We start from the raw sequence: 18,965 nt of genomic DNA on the forward strand, positions 1-18,965 counted from the left end.
ATCCACAAATACATCAGGAGCTCATTCTACCCGTACTGTAAGCCTGGAGAGGGGGAATATTGTGCAAGCCGCTGGAATTTAACATGCCTGACTTTTGCCCTTATGGCCTTTCTAAATAAAGGGCAGAATGTCAGCTCGTTCTTTCTGTCATATGAAGCAACTGCAGAAAAAGGCCCGCATTTCTTAAGGAAGGGCCCATTGTGCCAAAGGCCTGTTCTCTCGCTCTATAGACTTTTCACACAATTCTAATGCTTGTATATACACACACAGAGACAGGCATACAGAACAAATCAGATTTCTGCCCATTGTCATTTCTGAAGAATATCCCAGGTGGGAATGAAAGGCCCTGTGTTGGGCTGGCAGTGAACATAATTTCCACAGCCCATCACCACCAGCCTGTGTGGTATGGTCTCGTTTTCTCATTCAAAAGAAAAATAATGCTCTTGTCAGCTTGCAATGTTTCGAGATATGCATTAAAAAAAGAAAACCCTTTTGCAGGCAGGGTCCAAAATTAAGCATAAATGACTTGTTCTCCATGGAGAACTGCCACAGACGTGACCAAAAGAAAGGCACATTGAAGTACACAAATTAATTCATTTCAACCCGTACAAGATTCGGCAATGCACGAGCAAAACTTGTTCGCATCCTGTTCTACAACACCATGAACGAACGAACCCACCCACCGTTTCCCCGCACCTCTGATATAACAACTTTCGCTGTCAGAAGCGGCTGTCTCACTGCTTAACGATTCAGTGCGGCTTGACGGAGAGACGTGGTGACGAGCGTTGGCGAGGGTCCGTTCCTCTAATTGACGAGACGAGACGAGGAAGGGGAACCGCGGTGTTGAGGACCGCGGTGTTGAGGACGTTGGCGTTGGCATTTGACTCCGGTGCCGAAGGGCCGCCTGGGTCTGTGTGTTGCTGTCTGTTGCTGCTTACTACGAGCTCGTCAGCAACGACGGAGCGGCCACGGAGCGACCACGGAGCGGTTTAGGAGCGGAAACGCTGAATCGCCAAGACAGTGCGGCTCACAGCAGAGGCAGAGTGGGTAAGATCTGTACGCTTGCCATTCTAGCTACTCTATCCACTCAACCCTCTCCCCACTCTCCTCACTCTCTCCCTGCCATTTTTTTTTTTTTTTTTTTTTTTTAAATTACTTGCAAATAGCAAATAGCATTTATAAGGCGGTCTTTTTACCTGCTCCACCCTGCCTTCACACGAATTTCGAATTCACGACTATCTATTGTTGGAGCTGCCGCCCATTGCAAACAGTGATTGTGAGTCACTGAAAAGTCACTGAAAAGCCTTACTGGTCTACCGTAGCTCTCGCGGCTTACGCTTTGACCAAATGACTCGTGGCGCTTCGACTGTTAATCTAGGCGGGGCACCCCAAAATCAGTCTATGCCCCCGCCACCGTCCCGGCCTTCGCCCTCTGGCCCCCAAACGCGCCTCAAAGTATTGCAGCTGCACCGTAACTTGACCAATAGTTTGGAGTTCCAGATAAGCATTGCTGCAAACTCCGATTCATATGTTGTCCCATTTAAAAAAGACAACTCAGCAATACCGTCATTACAATTACTGGCAACAGTGGCAGCAAAAAAGGCAGACCCCACTGCATTCCAGGACCCCCAGATAGTACAGGTGCATGAAGCACAACAATGTCAAGACAATCGATTACCTGAAACAGGGAAACCAGCCGGAACCATCACACAGTGCGAGCTATCGGAAACGACTAAAATGAACAAAACATCAACAGCTGTAGACCCAGTTCTGCCGTCGCCGTCAGTCTATATCGACGCGAGCGAATCACCCTTTGATTTAACTGACTCCGAATTGCTAGCGCTACGAGTGACGAGCGAGAACAGCATCGAAGATCCTTCGGCCACGTTCACCAACGCGGCACCAACAGCCAGACTTTCCATCGACCCCGGCAGCTTAACAAACACACAAGCCGCGGGTGTGCGGGAAGCCCATGAGGCAGGCCAAAATCGTGAGCCTGACGTGTCTACACTCTCTCAAACCCGTGGCTCATGTATCCAGACTCCCTCGATACAAGGCATTCCAGCTAACAGGAATAACCGTTTATACACCACAGATAGCTTGAGAACTAACGTAGACTTAGTAAGTGACCCCAGACCCCTAAAACGAACGTATGTCGATGAAATAAAGCACAAAGACTCCCCCGTTAAAAAACAAGCAAAGCTTGACCCAAATAATGAATTGACTAAAAAAGTCGGAGGGGGCCCTGGTTATGCAGCTGCTCATGCGAATACAACTCCAAGGCATAAGGAGCCGTCTGCATCAGAGTTGGCCGCGAGAGAAGCGCGCTTAACTGAAAGACTGAAAGCCGACTTCCTAACGATGCGTGAGAGATTAGAAGACAGCTTCATTCAAAAATATGGAAAACCTTGTGATAACATTTACGGCGGAAGCAGAGCTAGCCCGAATCCGCCGCTCTCTAACACAAGTACACCCCATACGAAAACTCCTGCAGGTTGCAGAATGGCCAATGACGACAGAAGGAAATCCAACGCTTTCGTCAAAATAAACGAGACTTCAAAAGCGTGCTTACAATCTTTAGACGCATCGTCCACCCTTGATAGTGAAACAGACTCTGATGCCAAGAACAAAGCTCATTTGTCTACTGCTGCTGGTGTACAAATTCACAACAACGTACTAGAAGCAACGTCGATCGCCATGATTCCATTTATGAAGTTATACGAAGCCCTGCACGACTGTTTAAAAGACCATCTTTCAGTGCTGGCTACACTAAATACCAAAATGTGTACGCTGGAAACGCTCGCGCAAAATATCAACAAGAGACTCGATTATGAAGCCGATGCCTCACGATGCTGGCAATCGCGCTTAAGCGTCATTGCAAGACAAGAATCAAATGGTAAAGCCGATTTGATGCAGGCCGTCATAGAATGTACAAAATGGATGCGACATAATACGACATCTAAACATGATCCTAGGGTGGAAAAGGCGTGTAGTTCGACTGAACTAAGATCGATAATGAAGCTAGTGCCAAATCCAAATGGGCCTATGCACACCCCTAAAGAGTCCTCGATCATTGAACACATTGAAATGGAAACTGCAACACAGTCGCTTGCATTGAATACACCCGTAACCAAGCATATGACTTCAAAGACGGCACCAGCCGCATCAATGGGATCGAGTCCTGCACGTGAAGAGAAGGAAACCCTCGATCCAACTTCAACGAACAAGACAGCAAATGTCAAATTGTCAGAAGAGACTGAGAAAGTATCGATAAAAGAAACTATATTACCAAGCACGTTCGATGCTCAAGCTCATACTAACCCAGACGTGCACGACCTGACTACCAAATTGTCCTTTGGCATTTTTTCAGGGCAAACAAAAACGTTAAAGGTAGCAGACAGAAAAAAATCCCAAGCGGAATCTAAGCCAATAGCCAAATGTCCTAAAGCAAGAACTGAACCAAAAGCAAAGAGACCACGAACTAATGAGGCAAAAAGATTCATAAGGAATATCACAACTCCTCCGCCCCTCAGTATGTTCAATCAAGCGACGAAGAACAGAAAACTGCTAAACGGAAAAAACAAAAAAAGAGAAGAGGAAAACAAATCGAATACGGAGGCAAATACGGCCCATAAGAGAGCGAGAGAAGAGATAAGTGATGAAGAAGAGTCCAAGAGTGAGCAGTCGATAGATCTTTGTGACCTATCGACCTACTCAGTGGACGACGGATCCGAGGAACCCATGGCAAAAATTTGGGATAACAAAAATAGAAAAAAGGATGCGGCCACATTAATTGAGACAACAGCTGATAAGAGACCACAAAACCCTCGGCCAACTAACGCAGAAACGAAGGGAATAAGCAGTAATTCCCAGGTCGTAGCCGAGTCTGCAAAAGCAGCTACTACAGATAAACACCGTAAAGAACAAAATCGGCGAAACACTTCCCCTTTACCAGGAAATCCAAATCCTAAACAGACAAGAGCTCAAAAAGCCAAATGTGATGGGCAAAACAAAACAAGCTCCCACCAATTTGTCAAATCAGTAAAGTGCAACAGCTGGAAACTACAACTCAAAATGTCTTAAGCGACCAAAATGAGGTAAACCTCAATCGCCGCAATATCATCAAACTATTACACACAATACCTACTTTACGCACAATTGATTCCGACGACATTGTAGTCGTGGAATACATGTCAGAGGCAAGATTAGACTGGGTTACTCTACACCTTAAGTCAAAATTAATTGCCAGACAATTACTTGACGCAAAAGAGGATCTGCTATTTTTTGGCTTTGATGTACAGTTCTCAGATGAAGGTGCCCCCCATCAACGAGACCTAAATTCAAGCCTACTCGCCCAACAGAACGATGAACGAAAACGCGCTGATCTACGAGACTAGTTAAGATCTTCACCCACGTCGGCCCAAACAGTCTCTTCAAACTCACGCTGGAATTCCAAAGCTCTGAAGAGAAGGGACCTCTAGGAAACGATCCCCGGAAAGATCGTCACTCACCGCTTGGTCTCTTGGAACACAAGAGGATTCACCCATTTATTCCAGGAGAAATGTTCACAATTTGATGATTGTACGCTTATATGCCTACAAGAAACGTGGCTCAGGCTTAAACCATCATGCGATGGATACACAAAACTGTTCAACGCCGCGGGCAAGAATGAGTCTGGTCGACCATTCGCTGGGCTCATCACGATGATCAAAAACAACTTAAACTGGGCCATTATAAAAGCCATAAACCCGAACCTCTTCATTCAAGCAACAACGGTAAAATTACCGATGATCAATAAGGGGCCGGGAGACCACATGTTAATCATCAACGTGTATTGGAATCCAGTGATGATCTCCCAAATAAAATTTATAACTACTGTCGCTGCATTGATCGATGATTGTTTAATCACTTACAATGAACCAAGAATAATCATTTGCGGTGATCTAAACTACTCTTGGTTCACGGAATGCAAATCACATCAAAAAACAAACATCCTGTCAGCTGACGATGCAATCGACAGAGGCGCTCGCTGGATGAACAAGATGACGACAAGAAACTGTTCGATGCTAAATGGTTGCACAAATGGAGACATCCCTGCTGCACCGACATGGCACCGTGGATCGAGTAACAAAACTCTAGATTATATTTGGACATCGAGAAATCTATTAAGCAAAATCATTCACCTGACAACAGTAAAATCGACAATAAGTGATCATGATGCATTAATGATGACATGGCACGATATGGCGGTGCCACGACTAGAAGCCAAATATACGGAGCCGATTACGACAAACAACTCAGGATCAAGGCTGAAAATTAACGCCAAACAACTGTCCACGTTCACTGAAAATTACGTGACAACTGCTACAGCGACTCCAAATATCAACTATAGCCCGCTCCTGATGCAGTTCAGAGCAGACATCGCTAATCAAAAGAACCATCATGTAATCAATAGACATCCTTTCAGCGAAATCCTGTGCTCAGCTAAGAAACAACTACGCAGCGATCTAACAAAGATAAAGAAAGGAAAAGGCAAAAAAAGTGCTGACCAAATGAAAAAGCGGCGGCTGCGCTATAGAAATTGGCTGAAAGCATTCAACACCCAGCGCGATCAGGAGCAAGCGGAAATCATGCTGAAGACCATTTTGCGAAAAGACGCACGTCAGTTATGGGAAATAATAAATACTGGATCAGTTAAATCAGCCTATGATATGGCGAATGGGGTAAATGACACAAGATGGGTCTCCCATTACACAGCAGTCTTTGATATACAAAATAGCGAATGCACAAAACCAGCAATTGGGAACTCTTGTAATTGGCCCACTCCTGAAACAGTGGAGGACATCAAACGCGCCATTCAAAAATTAAATAATTCCAGAGCCGCTGGCCCAGATGGTATTTCCAACGTGATGCTGAAAACAAATAGTTCTCTGTGGGCAAGATTCATCTCCACATTGTTTGAGAGGATCGCTACATGTAAAACCCTACCAGAATCCTGGAATACACCAATTGTTGTGCCAATTTTCAAAAAAGGAGACCGTAGCGATCCGACAAACTATCACCCATCACGTTGCTTGATACCATCGGAAAAATATTTGCTGCTTTCCTTAAAAAAAAACTAGCACTCTGGGCCGACCAAGCAAAGATAATTGACAAACGCCAAACAGGATTCACCAAGGGAGTCGGCGTAGAAGTGAATCTAATCATTCTAAATACCATAAAACTGGAAGCCATCAAGAGTGGCAATAATGTGTTCCTCGCCTTCATAGATCTGAAACAAGCTTTTGATACCATCAACCGTCAGAAGTTATGGGAAAAATTACTATCATGGTCTTGCCCTCTTGAGATTCTGCTACCTATCATGGCATTGTACACAAATACTTCCTTCCGGGTTAGACTGAATGCAAAAGGAGACCTCTCTGATACAATCCTTACAAAGAGAGGAGTAAAACAAGGTTGCCCTCTTGCAGCTCTACTGTTCAAACTTTTTATATCGGATCTATCTATCACCCTAACTGAACCAAGGACATTTCCCCCGAAGATAAACAACCATCATGTATCCTGGGTCATATATGCTGATGACATAGTCCTCTTAGACACCACACAAATTGGACTTCAACGTTCTTTAGACGCTCTTCAAAAGTACTGTAACAACAATGACCTGCTAATAAATACCAAGAAATCAAAGATCATGCCAATTAATAGCAGACATAAAGGGAGCAAAAAACATTTCAGTTGGTCTCTCAATAAAGAGAAAATAGCGGTCACAAACTCTATTCGATACCTTGGAGTGCAATTCAATGTCTCAATTCGTGAATGGAATTGGACCCAAGACCTATTAACGCGAACTACAATGTTTGCCTTGCAAGGGCTGAAACTCCATGCTGCATATGGCAAATTTACGCTAAAACCATTACTCTCCTTCTACCTGCAAAAAGTTGTGCCGGCCCTAACGTTTGGCAGCGAGGGAGGTTGGAATATACCCGCAGATTTCTGGTGTAAGCTAGAGGCCAAGTTCTGGAGGAAAGCACTACGTCTTCCACAGAATCTTTCAATAGTAGCGATCCGCTACGAACTGGCTTAGAGCCGTTATATGCCACAGTGCTATGGAAGTCTATCTCGGCATGGCGGAAAATGAGAATGGCCCAAGCAGCCGGTCCCTATGAAATACTGCAAAAAAACACCAATTCCAACAAGTCGGATCTAATCTGCGTGTGGGAACGTAAACTGAATGCAACTATGCGATCTGCAGAGTTGAAAGAAGAGCTAGTGATAAATATGCCACAAAGGGCAAAAACAAAATTGAGCCGTTGGAATTGGATCCAAAATGAAGCGAAGCGAAAAAAGTTGAAGTCTATACAAGACCTGGGAACTTCATCGCATGGTCTTGGTGAAACTCCGAAATACTTATGTAAATTTCCTTCGCGATACCATCGCAATCAATTCTTGAGACTTCGTCTCAACCTACTTAAGACCAAAGTAGTTCGAATGATGAATCGGGACCCTGACATCACGGACATTCTTTGCAGATACTGCAACAACGCTGCCGAATCAGCAAAACACCTAATAATCGAATGTCTAGCCATCAAGGACGAAAGGACATTACACCTCGCAAGATTTGCTCCAATAGATGACGATCTAGAACAATGGTGGAACTATATAATCTCCGGAACAAACACACAATTAACATGTGCAGTGATAAATTACATGGACTTAATCCTGCCAATAATCTAATGCGACTTTGACCAGAGTAAAATGTGCAGCAACATGATGGATTGTCAAGAAAAAGACAGAGGGAATTGTGTAATAAAAAGTTTGTTTCTTTGTAAATTAAACTAAAAATTACAATAAAAAAAAAAAAACTTTCAGTGAAAAGCAGAAGCTCCCAGTCTTCCCTGTGCCTTTGCTGAAACTGCACAGTTCCTAAAGCACCTAATCTCCCAGGCAAAGCAGATGCTGCATCAGAAGAAATAATCAGTCTTTCCAACTTTAATGCTAATTCAGGAGACGTACTGGGGATTCACATTAACCTCTTAGAGCTCACAATAAAAAAAACTGGAGGCATTGCCAAAAAATTCTGCATACAATGAAGCAGTCCATTTCCTCAGGCACGGCAATTCGCTGTTCTTCCAATGGGTGAGCACATGCTAGGGCTGAGGTGAGGCAAGAGAACTGCATTTTAAATATAGACCAACAATGTTACACTAATGGGTTGATGGCAAACCTTTATGCTACAAAGATCAACTAGCAGCACTGCGTTTCCATTCAGTGGGAGGCATACTTAAAACAAGCGCTGCACTGTGGGCTAAACGCAAGCACTGTAGGGATGTGTATTCTGCATTGGCCTCTTTTCACATTCAGAGGTGGGTTTTCAGCAGGACCTTGTCTGCAGATCAAAAAAAATCCAATTTGCTCGAGGCAGCCACTGCAAATGCCTCCCTGCTCCTGGACTCTTCATCACACTTCTGTTGTTGGATCGAAAACACACAATTCTGTATTTCTGGTGCGCCTTGTGTTAATGCCAAACACCTTCTGGCTGAGACTGAGCCCCATCAAAGGGATGCATTTAAATGGGACTCTGTACAGGCTGGCTGCAGCAGAGGCTGTGCCCAGTAAGGCGTTTAATGGACCCATCAACCTGTGCCTCTGCTGTAGAGTAAACCTCCCAGTGGGAGCCCACCCCCCTCCCTTTTATGTGAATAGATTCACAAAGAACACACTGTCAATCGTATCTTGTAGTTAAGGTCAGTTCCAGGGACAGAAGAAGTGGAATTACTTGAAATTAGTGGATACTTGTAAAATCCTCCTCTTTCTGCCTCCCAACCACTTGTTTTTTTCCAGTCTGCGAATCAGGCACCCAAAGGCTTCAGTGTGCTTAACTTTAAAGCCAGAACATGCATCGAGTCTGCAGATTTGCCCCAGTGAACGACCAATTCTAACAAGTCAAACAGGCAATAAGTCTTGTCTTAAAGAAGTTCTGGGATGCATTCTTTTTTAAAATGTCTTTCTCCAGTATTGCATCTTTCATAGATTCACATGCTATGAACAATTCCCAGCCCGACGACGGGGAATAGTTCATAGCATGTGAATATATGAAAGATCCAATGCTGGAGAAATGGAGTTACAGGTAAGAAACTTACCCCTTATAAGGCATTTAAGAGTGTAAGTAAAAGTACATACTAAAAGGAAAACAAGAACCAAATATGAGCTAGAAAGATTAACGTCCACCTGGCAAATAATACAGTTTGAATCAGATTAAGACTGACCTCCAGGGCAATAGAGAAAATCCTGACGTGCTGAAAACACATTCTACCGTGCGCTAGCTCTTTTGGTCAAAGTGGGCAGTTATAAGCACTATGCAAGTTTTTCACTGAAGTCCTGTTAAAAAAAGCATTGGCAAAGTCAACAGTTTTGGCTTGTTATACACTGCCTTTTGTATGCCTAGTTACTCGCTCCCTTTTGCACCTTTATATATAGCACAACTCCATCGAGTTCCTTCCGTCGATTTTATTTTGCAGGGCCAATTAATGCAATGTTCCTATGTTTATATTTCAAAAGGGACATTTCTTTACATATATTGATGCATTTCTAGTAGTGGACCACTATTCTCCCCGGCCGAATACTTAGGCCAACTATTTGGTATTCGGCCCCCCTAGTTTTTAATCAACAAAAATGTAAAGAGATCAAATTAGGCCCAAATAAACACCACTTGAGTTAGGAGTTCAGATTCAAAACACCTCATCACAATGGCGAGGCAAGAAAACCTTGGCCGAAGTGATGGAAACCCTGGCCTTAGAGCAACTAGTCAATGGGTTAACCCCCCTTCTTACAGCATGCAGTCTTACAACTGTGAAGGCAACATGAAGCAAGAGACAGACAACAGATTCAAAGTTCAAACAAAAATAATGTATTAACTCAAATGTCAGGATGGTAGAAGGCTTAACTTGTCCTATGCTAAGGTGGGATTTCCCTACCTGAACGAAACTAAGGAAAGTCTGAGAGTTCAAAGTAAAAGTCTGTCTGTGTCCAAAGCCTATGGCTGCCCTCACAAATAAAGCTAAACAACATGTAGGGATGTCACTTACCAAAGAAAGTTCCACAAAATTTTCAAGATTAACTTGCCCAAATGCAAGGCAATATTGTTTCACACAACTCTCATGGTTCCCTTCCCCAAGTTCAATGCAGCACACTTCCAATGAAAAGGGTCTTGAAGCTCCGGTCTCAAGACAATGGGCCTCATTAGGACCCTGCTGATCCAGAAACAAGGGTGCTGGGAATGGGGACTTACATTTTACCAGCGCCTAACTTTCCAGGCCGGCAGAGTTGTAATCTCCCGGTGGCACCGGGAAGTCAGGTGCTGGTAAATTTTTACAAGTCTGGCGGCAACCCGCCGGGGACACCGGCAGGGTTACCGCCGGTACCCATATTGAGGCCCAATATCTGTAGTTCCACAAGTCTCGGGGTTCCCTTCCCCTCCCTTCCCCACAATCTTAATTCAGCCACTTATACTTGTTTTAGTCTTTCAAAAAGGTTCAACAACTCTTTTGGTTTGTTTCCCAATGTCTTTGGTTTTCACAATTTAGGGCTCACTGGTCTAGGCGCAGTTGTCAGACCACACGGTCCACCCATCACAGGTCGTGCAGCCAGGATCCCTAGGCTCCTCAGCCCAAACATGTTCTTCTGTACTTGGCCCTGTGTTCAGAGTTACATTCACTCAGCTCCTCTTTGTTGTTCTCTCGGCTATATGTGCAGGCTTGTACTCCTATGGCTTCTCCTAGCTAGCCCCTTGGCTCTGCCACAACGTGTCACACACCTCTTGCCAGTCGGCCTTGCCGCACTGCATTTGTTCATTAGGTTCACTTTCAGGTGATCTTTTTTTCCCATGCGCCCCCTTTCTAGGGCACCCTCTCACAAATGTGCTCTTTTCCGTGTGTTATTTTGCCAGGGACACTTTCCCTGTGGCTGTCATCTGTTACCTGTTTTGCTCAAAGTTGTATTCAATTTAGTATTCAAGATGCTTAATCCAGTTCAATATTGGCTTGGTTTCAAGTTTTCATTCAGTTCGGTATTCGAGATGTAGAATTCAAATAAATTTAAAGTTTTAGTTTCATTCAGTACTTACGCATCCGCAGCCGGTCTGCTGCAAGGCCCGCTCGCTCACTGGCTGCCTATTTGCACACGCCAACAACTCTTGGCTCTGCAAGGACGCAGACAGGGTCCTTTCTTCAGTCCCGCTGTTTCGCAGCATCAGCTGCTTGTTAATGCATATTGAGGCTCCCACACCTGCCATAGCCCCACTGCCTCTCCCACCTTGGGCTCCACAGGTCCTGCAGGATCTCGGCCAGTGTCCTGGCTCCTTCTCTGGCCCCACCAAAACTGCCTCCTCTCATACAGGGTCCCGTGCCGTTCTCTCCCATCCAGGCCTCTCTGTTGCTCCCTGTGCTGTTCTCTGGTACGCCATTTATACACCTGCAACCACTTGACAGGTTGCAGGAAGGGCATTCTCAATTGGGCTTGCCTGACCATATTAAAAAGAGACATGCCTGACCTTCATAGTACTCTGCAGGCATCTTCCTCATCCCAGTACTGTCAGGTTCAAAATGTGGGAAAATGAGGGGAGAGGTCTATAGTAGACTATAAGTGCTGGGGGAGGGTTAGGTTGCTCTTCAATGAGGAAATGGAGGATACCATGACTCTCCTGTGGGTACCCCACTCCCAATCCCTGAGGACCCTCCACCTAGGTGATCCTCCCCCGCTTCTCCACCCCCAGGGTCAGGATCCAAAAGTGATGGCCTTTTCCTGGCCACCTGAGAAGAGGATCTAGGGGAGTAGGAGTGAGGATATCCTCAGGTTTCTCATACAACTAACTAAGCCCACACTTAATAGCGCTATTGAGACAGCGCAGACATATGCAGAAGCTTTAAAGCAAATAAGATCCATGCATAAAGGGGAAGGTACAAGTAAAGACCCCAAATGTAATCCCAGAGCAATACCTCGAAAATAATTCAAACCCCTCTATGCCCCTAAAGAAAAAACCCTCACTAACACCAAAGAAAGGAAAGGACCCACAAACCTAACTCTCATTTGTTTCGCCTGTGGCGCAAGGGGACATATAGCAAAATCTGCCCAAAAAACAGAAGGAGAAACCCAAAGAGTGTTTGCGGGGGGAGGCTCTATCCCGTCCCCCTCGTCATTCCCGCGATGAATAGATCACATGTAGGTCAAGGGGGAGAGACCCCCACGGCACTGTATCATATGGTGTAACAGAGATTTGCACACGACACAGCCCGTAGCCCAGACAATAGATGACATTTTGTACCAATGCAGACACCCTCTTTCGCTAGGCCCTAAAATCATCCCCTGCCAAACTCAGCTCTCCCATCCCCAGCACCTTGCATAAGGGAGCGCCGGACACCGCCTCCCCCTGCCAGCACCGCAAAAGCCTTGTTCTCACGGAAGTCCAGCCATTTTATTGTTGAAATTGTTTAATATCTGTATCACAGAATGTGCTCTCTGCAGAGCGTGAGACCTGAACAGGCCCCAGCACATGTGCTCATCCAAATCCACTAACCTGCTCATGCCCCATCAACCCCCAACCCCCACCAGGCCAGGGCCCACCAGTCCCCGACCCTCCACTCTCTTTCATGCTGATACACATCTGACCCCCTCGCACTAACCATTCTCCAACACCCACCACAGTCCTAATCTCGTGCGGCAGTATATTCTCTCAAAAGCAACACAAGTCTATCTACATCATGAGGCACCAGGCAAGGCAGACGGTAGATCAAACCCAGAGGGGGAGACACCTCCGAGTGGGACCCCCGGTATCAATAAAGCCCAGCATGTAGAGGTCGGAATGCCAATATATTAGTCCACCTTCTCTAAGTGTCCCCTTTATGCACGTATTTTATGTTCATCATTATTCAAATATTATCAGTTCCTGTTGTTTAGCTTAGATAGTTAGCATTGTCACGCCTCTGTGCCCTGGCCTTCACCGCGGAGATGAGCCCAGCTGACAACATGCCTCAAGATCAACTGGGAGGAAGCAGCCAATTCCAGCCTGGCATCCCCTCTAGAGCAGGCTGTGCCACACAGGCCCACCAATCTGCACTGCTATTGTGTACTATATGTCGCGATGTCACAGATGACACCAACGTGTCTTATAATGTGCTGCCCGTGTATTGTTTGGCAGAGCGCTCTTGGGCAGCAGAGTTCTTTGCTTGCATACTTTATTTTATATAAAGTTTGTTCTCCTTGCAACTTATCTCGTGGTCTCATTCCCTGATGGGGTGTGTTATCATTATTTTGGTCTATTGTGGAGTTACATGTTTGGGTGCCCACCTTCAAGAGAGGCTGGATAGGAGGAGAAGATTGGCAAGAGCTAATATTTATGGAAGAAACAGAAAGAGGCAGAGGAAACTAGTAACTATCTGTCTGACCACTTTCAAACACACAAATCAATTAGGGTTAATGTTATTCCACTCCAGCCTAATAGATTCTACGAGCAAATAAACAGCGGTGAGGGCTGCCCTTCTATATGCCGACCAAATACACCAGTGCAGACCTGCCAAAATGACATGTGTTGATGGGGACCAAGAAATGTACCCCAGGACTCCAGTCACTCTTAACATCAGTGGTAAGGATACCATCATCAACACAGCAGTGGTGCTAGGGCTGCCAGAGGAGACAATTGTAGGCACTGACTTTCCCATGAATCGTAGTCTGATCAAATAAATTAATCGACTCCCATTAGGCATTCCCCTTTCGACACCTGGGAGGAAAACATTTAAAATGGTAGAATCCCCTTGGAAATGGACCAATACCATCCAAGCAGGTCAACAACCAAGCCTTTTTGAACGGGAAGCCAGCAACATTAGGGGAAGGGTGTGTGACAAATCCCAACATATCGTCACTTCTCCCAGAGGGGGAGCATCTTCCTATGAGGCAAGGACTTGAGGCTGCTACCCGATAGTCCCCATGAGGGTGGTACTCAGCGGGAGGATCTCATGGGGAAAGACTCCCCTTCTGGGGATCAGGGAGAACATCTCGAGAGAACCGTGGTATGGCCACTCCAGCCCAACACCTCCTGACCTCCCCCTTCCATGTAACCCCAATACTATACTCAACCAACCCATGTATATGTGTAGGACAGTCAGTGTGACATCCACCGAGACACGGAAGAACTGGGACTATCCAGTGGAGACTTGTGTGGGGAAGAAAGAGATGAGGAGGAGGGGCAGAGTAGTGACGAATGCTCAGCGAAACTCAAATGAACATTCCAGTCATTCATGTCGGATTGTTTCAACAACCAACATAAAAAGGGAAGGAGGACTCGATACCTTGTGAAGCTGGCTGTCAAGCCGTCCCAGGAGGAACAGAGGGCGGAGGAACTGTTCTGTCCAGGAAATTAAAGTGTCTGCAGACCGGGATGCTGTCAAGAAGGAAGTCACGTCTCTGTGGGGTCCAACGTCGGAACACCCTACACAGAATCGGCAAGGCAGTAACCCGACCTCAGAGAAGAGGTGGATCGTGCATTCTGGAACGGGTAGGCATGCTACAGGGAGCCAAACTCTGGGGAGCAGCCGGAGAGAAGGAGAAGTCAGCGGGAGCCGCAAGCGACAGAGACAAGAAACCCACAAACTGCATAAACGCCATGGCAAAGGAGAAGCCTGCAGAAGCCACGTGAGGAAGGATGAAGCCGACCCAGAGACTGGCCAGAGGCAGAGAAGAACCCAAAAGGTACAGGAGTGAACGGGCTAGATGGTGGGGCAGAAGAGGGTCTTGGCAACTGCAGAGGGGCACCAAGAAGGAAAACATACAAATTTGGGGTAAGATTAGAAACCCCCCTCACAGACAATATCCCAGAGAGTCCAAAAGGTGTATATTTTATAATCAAGGGGAATCCTGAAAACCCCCACCTGAAGAAAGAGAACCAAGGACGAGTCATTCATAATCTTCTTCGTGCCAGTACTTTGCAGGTGATTAAACCAAGTCTGCCCATCACGAGAAGCAGAGAAATACGGGTCGGGGACTTGCACGCAACACCAGGGTGACTTGCATATTGTTTTCCTGGGGGTTTGGTTTAGCAGGAGAGTGAACCAAGTTGGGCCAAATCCAAGTGAAAGAAAGGCTAGGGGAAGGGAATCACTCCCCTTGGTGTTGTGCACTGCAGACATTAAAGAAAGGCTGGGGGAAGGGAGTCATTCTCCTGGACCAAGAACATTGGCACAACCTTTAGTTAGTAATAAGTGTAAGGCACAGGTCTTTTGACGCAGTGCAGTGGACTATTGATTTATACAGACATTCCGATGACACCCATAGTATTTTAGTTGAGACAGGGAAACCCCTCTTAGGGATAGGGAAAGTTAGGTTTTATCTTTATTGTCTTGACTAATAAAAGTCTATAACAATCACTATGCCACCTGTGTGTCAGTCTCCTCCTTCGACACCCTTACATAAATCAAATCGTGAGCCTGAGGCACAAGTCACTCTGCAAAAGTACAAAGTGAAAAAATACTTCTTCCAAACAAAACTCTTACGGGCTATAAAAGGGAAGCATGTCTTGCATGTGAATAGCATGTGCAGCGAGTAGGTTGTGCATGGGGGATGGGTGTCAGTGTGCCTGTGTGTATCTCAAATGGTGCAACCTGCTCCCATCTTCCTTGTACTTCTTATATAGCCAACCTTATGTCCTGCCACATGTTCTATCCCTCTTCTCTGTAGCTCGCAGCAGAGCCTGCTCTTTACCCCATCTTTTATCTGTTCCCTTGCATATACAGACTGTGCTCTGTAGTTCTCAGACTGACACTTATGTCCCCAATCTGTGTCCTATTGCCACAGCTTACCTTCACTGGCTCTTTTTTGCAGTGTTCGGAGGGTGCTGGCCTGCATCCTGTACTGGCCCACGTCCTTGTGGAGAAGCACGTTTAGGATCTCTACGTGCACACAGGCCTGGATCATATCCAGACTCCCAGCGACTTCGTGCATAGCAACACAGACTGCCTCTGGAAAGACACAATGGACAAAAAGTTGAGACCAGGAACAGTGCGCACTGAGCAGCATGTCATATGCCACTGGGCACCTGAAACTCCCTCACACAATACCACTAATGCTATTCACTCTCCAGCTGTGAACCTCCAGCAGTCAATTACACCAACACTCAATCTGCACAGCCACTACCTCCTGAACCCTAATAACACCACATACATAAATCAAACAGACTTTCTCCCAAGAATCACATCTCTCAGGGCTCTCATTATTCCTTTGCAGTCTCTCCTTTAATGTCTCACCTGAAGATCGGTTCCAGGTCAGCAGATAATTTTTCATGTTCCCCTCTTGAGCCTTTTCTAAATCAGACTTCCTAAAACAAGGAACACAAGCTGAGATACAAGCTTATATGCATGCCTTGCTGTGGCCTCACTCCCACGCCATATTTCACGTCATGGCACTTTAGACCGGTTAACCAAATTAAATCTGTTATGAAATATTTGTTACAACTGAGTGACATAGTGGGGTGAGGGAAGAGTGATAATTAGCAAACTCCATGCACATTATGGAAGATCAAAAGCATAGATAATGCAATGTAATCTACAGTTAAACAAATGAACAGCAGAATCCTTTATTATCCTAGTCACAGAGGTCTAGAAGTTGGTCTAGAAGTTGGACCAAAATTTTCACACCTTGACCCAAGATAGGGAAAAAGATAGAGTAGATGAACACTGCACCACTCGGGGCACTGGGTGCTGCCACAAGAGCTCTATCCCAATGGCAAAAAGCACCGGCAAACAGTGGACTCACCTTGTAACCAACATGTGAAGTGGCGCTCCCAGATTTACAGTAAGCCTACGCTGAAACACTGCAAAGAGAAGAACAGCAGATGAGCGGTTGTCGGGGAATAGACCAACAATGCAGCAGGAGAGCTGGAGAACCACCTTAGTTTTCTAGTGCGTATGTCCCCCCTTTTATTCAGCGACAAATCAGCAGCAGTCCAGGACACAAATATCCAATGTGTGTCCTGTTATGCAAATGGCACGACAGAAAACCCGAAATATCTGCGTGTGTGGTATTTGTCGCATAGAGAGCATTGCATGGCATTCGGATGTTAATTACCTTCCAAAGACTCAGCGTTACCAGACAACAACTCAAACAACACTGACTGGGATCCTCCACTGCGGCCAAGGATGCCCATGACATACCACAGCATGACCGTTTCCCTGTGACCCTCAGTGCCAGGTAGGAAACATGGTAACAATATTTAAGCCTGTGCAGCAAGGGGTACTGCCGCATACGGTTGCATCTTGGTACAAGTATGCCTCCCAACCAAGGGTGGTGACTGAAAGGAACAAATCTAATTCACTGAAGCATGGTGTCATATGAAAAAGATAGTATCTGGAACCTCATTAGTCAGACTTCCAACCAGCAGTCCCAACTTGCTCTACCACAGTTTGATTACTAAATGTGTATGACATGCATTACTCTGATGATTGTATCTGCTTAGATTCACATGCTGTGCATATAGTCCGACGTCTAGAGGAAATTGCAGAGTAATGCATCTTTAGTTTCGAAGATGGAAAGGGGATGTCAACATGGACGTGACTGTTACACTATCCCCAATGTGTCGTGTAGTGTACGCAAAATCCCTTACATGTCGAGGTCCCACTGGTTGTGTTTTTTCTGCTGTGAGGGAGCCTTATAGTCAGCGTGAGCCAGTACAGAAGAGAGAAGGTATAAGAGGTCCATGTTCCTTCTAATCCACGAGGGGATGAAGGGTAGGCACATGTGAATCTAAGCAGATATAATCATCAGAAATGCTATTACGGTGAGTAATGCATGTCTTCTGATGCTTGTGAATCTGCTTAGAAGCACATGCTGTGCATAGACTAGTGAGCAGTACCAAGAGATGGTGGTGGGATGTGTGAAGGAACAGTAGCAAAGAGATGTCTTAGCACTGCTTGTCCCACCTGAGAATCAGACCTAAAGTGCGTATCTAGGCAGCAGTGTTGTGTAAAGGTGTGTTCTGAACTCCAAGTTGCTGCTTTGCAAATGGAATCAAGAGGAACATTTGCAATGAATTCCATGGTAGCCTCTGTGCCCCGATTAGAGTGTGCTCTAGGTGTGAAGGGTAGATCTCTCTTGGCAAGAGTGTAACACAGTGTGATGCAGTTTACGATCCACTTAGAAATAGCTGATTTAGAGACAGGGTCCCCTTCTCTACCAGCTGCCACTGAGACAAAGAACTGGTTTGTTTTTCTTAGTGGCTTTGTTTTTTCCAGATAGTAGATAACTGCTCTCCTTACATCCAGTGTGTGGAGGCTTCTTTCTGCCACGTTAGTGGGGTTCTGGAAAAAGGTGGGTAGTTCTATGGACTGGTTTACATGGAACTTTGATATAAATTTGGGCGCAAAGCGAGGGTGTGTGCGCAAAACCAGCTTGTCTTTGTGAATCGTGACAAATGGGTCCTGAACTGAAAGGGCCTGCAGTGCCCTAACTCTCCTTATAGAGGTGATAGGCACCAGAAAGGCGGTCTTGTAGGCGACTGATTTAAAGCTAGCCTTGTGCACGGGTTCAAAGGGAGGTCCCATGAGTCTGGTTAAAAGCAACATTCAGGTCCCACCCGGGAGCTGAGTTGGAAATAGGGGGATGAAGTCTTTCTACCCGTTCCATAAAGGCTTTGATTAAAGGAACTTTCAACAAGAAACCTTGCTCTGGGATGTGGTGTACGCCGAAAGCACAGCTAAGTGGATTTTAAGAGAATTGAAAACCAGCCCTGAATCTAACAGCTCAGTTAGGAAGAGGACAATATCTTTAGGTGAGCATTCACTAGGAATGATGCCCTTGCCGTTACACCAGATGACAAAGTGCTTCCAATTGCTGGAGTAGAAATGCCTGGTGTTAGGTTTCCGTGCCTCTCTGAGTATGTCCATGCATCTTTGAGGGAGCTGGTGGTGCCCAAACTCTATGACCTT

At 45.7% G+C, this 18,965-nt stretch overlaps 1 protein-coding gene across 3 annotated transcripts in view; it reads right to left on the reverse strand.

Annotated features, from left to right (window-relative positions):
• RUSF1 (RUS family member 1) overlaps nt 1-18,965 on the reverse strand; it is a 525,229-nt gene that overhangs the window by 93,235 nt on the left and 413,029 nt on the right. For all 3 annotated transcript variants that reach the window (XM_069651622.1, XM_069651621.1, XM_069651620.1), the window contains exons 11-13: nt 16,798-16,855; nt 16,290-16,360; nt 15,846-16,004 (exon numbers count right to left, since the gene is read on the reverse strand). In XM_069651622.1, the coding sequence (XP_069507723.1) occupies nt 15,846-16,004; nt 16,290-16,360; nt 16,798-16,855 (288 nt within the window). The remainder of the gene's footprint in view (nt 1-15,845; nt 16,005-16,289; nt 16,361-16,797; nt 16,856-18,965) is intronic.

The sequence above is a fragment of the Ambystoma mexicanum genome, chromosome 3p (genome assembly GCF_040938575.1).
Source record: "Ambystoma mexicanum isolate Mex_15411 chromosome 3p, UKY_AmexF1_1, whole genome shotgun sequence".
Lineage (NCBI taxonomy): Eukaryota > Metazoa > Chordata > Amphibia > Caudata > Ambystomatidae > Ambystoma > Ambystoma mexicanum.